Here is a 4,492-nt window from a genome sequence, read left to right on the forward strand (position 1 = left end):
AACAACAACAACATGATACTGAACAGGTTCCAGTGGAGCCTCCAGACTAAGATGGACTAGAAAGAAAGGTCTGGCAGATCTACTTCGGAAAAATCAGCCAGTAAAACCCCTGTGGATCACAATGGTCAGATCTCATTGTACGTGATGTGACTAAGAATCTGGGCTAACTCCATAGTCACTAACAATAACAGAGAGATAAGGAGAGCTGTGGTCACCAACAGAAACCATACTTCCATCTGCTTTGCAGTTTTGTACAAGGCTGTTTTTAGTTGCCAGCATTGAGATTCAGCAGTCTTTTTATTGAGTACCTAACATGAACTGAGCACTGAGCTAAGAATTTCTGTAGGTCATTTAATCTTCATGACCACCCAGTGCTGTTATTCCTTTTTTGCAAGTAAGATAACAGTAAATGATTCAGTTACTTAACCTCACAGTCACAGTGAGCTTTGAACACTTACATGATCAATAGACCTAAGGTTAAATCTCATAGTTGTCACTAAGTAATTGATTAACCTTGGGAGGATTACTTATCCTCTTTGAGTCTTCATTTGTCATCTGTAAAATGGAGATAAGACTTCCTTGTTGGTTTAATAAAGATTTAATGAGGTATAAAAAGGGTCTAGAATGTATGTAATAGGAACACATTAACTGTGTCTTTTTCTTTTCCCCAGTAAGTGGAGGAGGCAGAGTTTATTTAATTCATGTCTCTAATTCCCAAGACTAGGTCTCCATATTTTTCAGTTTATGATTAAAATATGGCAAATGTTTGGGAATTGAACTTGTATGTTTTCTGTGGGAGAACTTCTGAAAAGGCTCATGGAGACTTTGGTTCTCTATAGACTGGTTAGGTTGCCTGATTGTCTGCTTACTTACTTAGCAGGCTGTGTGTACATTTAAGGTTGAAGGAATGTTGGGCAATCGACTTCCATAGTGATACCACCTCGGAAACCCAAGGAGGGGTCGTTATGAGTCGGATCCGACTTGACAGCAGTATGTTGCGTTGCGTTAGAGTCTATTTGGAAACCATCAGTTTGCTTCACTGATTATAGTTACAATTAAATTCAGCCTAGCCATCTTGGGATTCATCAGTAAGACCAAAAATGTAATTTTATTCAAGAGTAGTCCCATCCACAGATAACAAATTCTGGAATAAAGATCTTAAGAAAAGAAAGGATAGTAAGGCTACATTTGTTGTTTTGAGGCTTATAGTACAGGAGGAACATACCCTTCAGTACAGTGTTCTTTGTAGTACAGTGTAGTTGTTATGTGCCGTCGAGTTGGACCCGACTCATAGCAACCCTTCCTTGGGTTTCCGAGGCAGTATCACTACGGAAGTAGATTGCCCCATCTTCCTTGCGAGGAGTGGCTGGTGGGTTTGAAGTGCCAGCCTTCTGGTAGTAGTCAAGTGCCGTAGGCACTACGCTACCAGAGCTCCCTTGTAGTACCATAAAAACAGGTTAATAATTCTAATAAAGGCTAAATAATAAGGTTTTATTATGGGCTATACACTATCCTAAGTTCTTTGTATGCATTATTTCATTTATTTAATCTTGCTTACAGATAAGGAAACTGAGGCCAAGGCATTCATTGATTGGCCCAAGATCACAGCTAGTACAGTGCCAGGATTCAGACTTAGGCACGTGGATACATGTCAGAATCCACATTCTTAACCATTAGGCCAGACGGTTGGGCTTGAGAACATTTAAGGTATAACCACCTAGCCAGAATCAGAATCAAAGATTTGGTGACTCTAAAATTAATGAGAAAAAAGTCTTTTCAACTGCTCATATAATTTCCTTCTTTCCACTTGAATGGCATATTAAAAAAATTGTTTCAGACTTTCCCCCTCTTCCAAGGAAAACTACTTTTCAGGACTGTCACATGTCCCTTATTTCCAGGCCTCTACCAGAACTCTGTCTTCTGCTGCTCCTTTTATCTTTCCTACGTTCTACAGTCTCTACATTTCCTACATACTACAGTCTCTTTCCCCTTCCATCACTGTAAATATTCTTTCATTATTTATTCATTATCATCCAACAAAAAATGCATTTTGAAATTGTACTTTAAATAAGAAATTTAATTACACTGTGCTTTTTTTTTTTTCTTTCTTTTATAGTCACCATTACTTTAAGTACTGCAAAATCTCAGCATTGGCTCTCCTGAAAATGGTGATGCATGCCAGGTCAGGAGGCAACTTGGAAGTGATGGGTTTGATGCTAGGAAAGGTGGATGGTGAGACTATGATCATTATGGACAGTTTTGCTTTGCCAGTAGAGGGCACCGAAACCCGGGTAAACGCTCAGGCTGCAGCATATGAATACATGGCTGCATATATCGAAAACGCCAAACAGGTAAAAATCTTGTTCTCAAAGCTGAGTAACTGCAAGTTAGAATCTCAAGGTGACTTTTGAGTTTCTAACTTAAAACTATCTTTTAAGTATATCTTAAAAGTTTAAATTTTTGAGTCTTTGTCAGTGATTTATATGTAACATATATATAAGGTTAAAAGCTTGATAAGATTTATAGCATGGGTTGTTGTTTTATTCTCGATAAATTTAATAAAAATTCTTAACAAATTTTTTCACTAATATATTACCAGATACGTACTAAAATCAAAAGTTTGGAAACAATCTAAATGTTTTTGTGTATAAAACTGGTTAAATAAATTATGATGCATTCATACAATGGACTCATAGGCAGCTTTTTAAAAAAAATAAGGTAGCTATTTATGTATTTACTTATACATAACAAACCAGAGTATTTTGTTGAATGAAAAAGCAAAGTGTAGAACACTATGTTATATGCTATTATGTGTGATTTTTAAATTTATGTATATGCAAAGACAGTCTCTGAAGTGGTATGTCATAGCTGGTTTTAGAGGTAAGCATCTGGGCTCAGAAACTGGATATTAAGGGGGAAGAGATAGGTAGGAGAGTGAATACCCTTATTTTACGAAGACTGGCCAATCTACTTCTGTAGGGATACTGCCTCAGAAACCCAAGGTGGGGTCACTCCGACTCAACGGCAGTGAGTTTTTTGAGTTTTGTTAATTTGTGCCTTGTTCCTCTATTATCTGGTTAAGAAGAAAAAAATTTTTAGCTTGAAAATAGCACATTATGCTATTATTTTATATGCATTATCCAATGTGTATCTTTATACATTTTAAAATAATGCATGCTGTTATCTTAACGTAAGGAGCTCTGGTGGTGCAGTGTTTAAGGCATTCAGCTGCTAACCAGAAGGTTGGCAGTTTAAACCCACCAGCCGCTCCATGGGAAAAGGATGAGGCAGTCTGCTTCTGTACAGATTTGCAGCCTTGGAAATTCTATGGGGTAGTTCAACTCTGTCCTATAGAGTCACTGTAAGTAGGAATAGACTCAGGGACGGTGGATTTGGGTTTTTTTGGTATTATCGTACCATAATATTATGTAAACAGACAAATGACAAATGTCTCTAAGATTAAACAGGAACCTCAAGCTCCTTTGCTCTCTTCATTTGTTAGGTTGGCCGCCTTGAAAATGCAATTGGTTGGTACCATAGCCATCCTGGCTATGGCTGCTGGCTCTCTGGAATTGATGTTAGTACTCAGATGCTCAATCAGCAGTTCCAGGAACCATTTGTAGCAGTTGTGGTAAGTATTTCTACAACTGATTTTAATTAAAGGAGCTCTGATGGTGTAATGGTAAAGGCATTCATCTGCTAATGAAAAGGCCAGTGGTTCAAACCCACAGGCTGCTCCATGGGTGACAGTTGAGGCCATTTTCTTCCATAAAGCTATACATCATGTGTGTATCTGTATATAGTGTTATACGTACATAGTTATCTCCAGGTTTATTGTTATTAAACAAATGGAGAAAGATACATCATGATTTTATAATAAACACATGCTAAATATATCTTTATTGTAGATTGATCCAACAAGAACAATATCTGCAGGGAAAGTGAATCTCGGCGCCTTTAGGACGTACCCAAAGGTAATTATTTAAATTATAGGTCCTAATAATTTTTCTAATCCCCAAATATTTGAGTTATTTTGAACACGTTATGAGTTGTATATTGTTCTCAAACAAAAATATGTACAAAATTTTACTCAAACTCCTGGTCGATAACAATGCATTTATATTGCATTCTTTTAATTTTACTAGGAAAGCAATTTTTATTAATATGTATTTGTATGCCCATGACATTCTGACAGGTACTAGAGAAGCAGCAATCTAAATGGATAACATTTCCTTCCCTGAAGGAAGTAGGCTATCTGAAATAGGTATTGGCACAGCTCTTATAGCCTAAGGACAGAAACAATGAATGGACAACCCAAATTCGGCCTACGACCACCAAACGGATGAGAGTAGAGAGCAATATGTATGTTTTTTTTTTAAATTAACTGACTTCAGTTGTTTAGTTTACAAATTGATTTCCCTTTATATGTTGCCGTTGGTTACCATTGAGTGGAGTTTGACTCAAGGTGATCCCTTGAGTCAAGAGTAGAACT

The 4,492-nt window shown here is 37.1% G+C and overlaps 1 protein-coding gene across 1 annotated transcript in view; it reads left to right on the plus strand.

Annotated features, from left to right (window-relative positions):
• The window catches only part of COPS5 (COP9 signalosome subunit 5), a 50,735-nt gene that overhangs the window by 1,121 nt on the left and 45,122 nt on the right, over nucleotides 1-4,492 (plus strand). Inside the window, exons 2-4 of the mRNA XM_007949716.2 lie at nucleotides 2,117-2,351; nucleotides 3,503-3,631; nucleotides 3,909-3,974. Of these exons, the coding sequence (XP_007947907.1) occupies nucleotides 2,117-2,351; nucleotides 3,503-3,631; nucleotides 3,909-3,974 (430 nt within the window). The remainder of the gene's footprint in view (nucleotides 1-2,116; nucleotides 2,352-3,502; nucleotides 3,632-3,908; nucleotides 3,975-4,492) is intronic.

Source organism: Orycteropus afer, unplaced genomic scaffold (genome assembly GCF_000298275.1).
Source record: "Orycteropus afer afer isolate SDZICR_OR568_19922 unplaced genomic scaffold, OryAfe1.0 scaffold00252, whole genome shotgun sequence".
NCBI lineage: Eukaryota > Metazoa > Chordata > Mammalia > Tubulidentata > Orycteropodidae > Orycteropus > Orycteropus afer.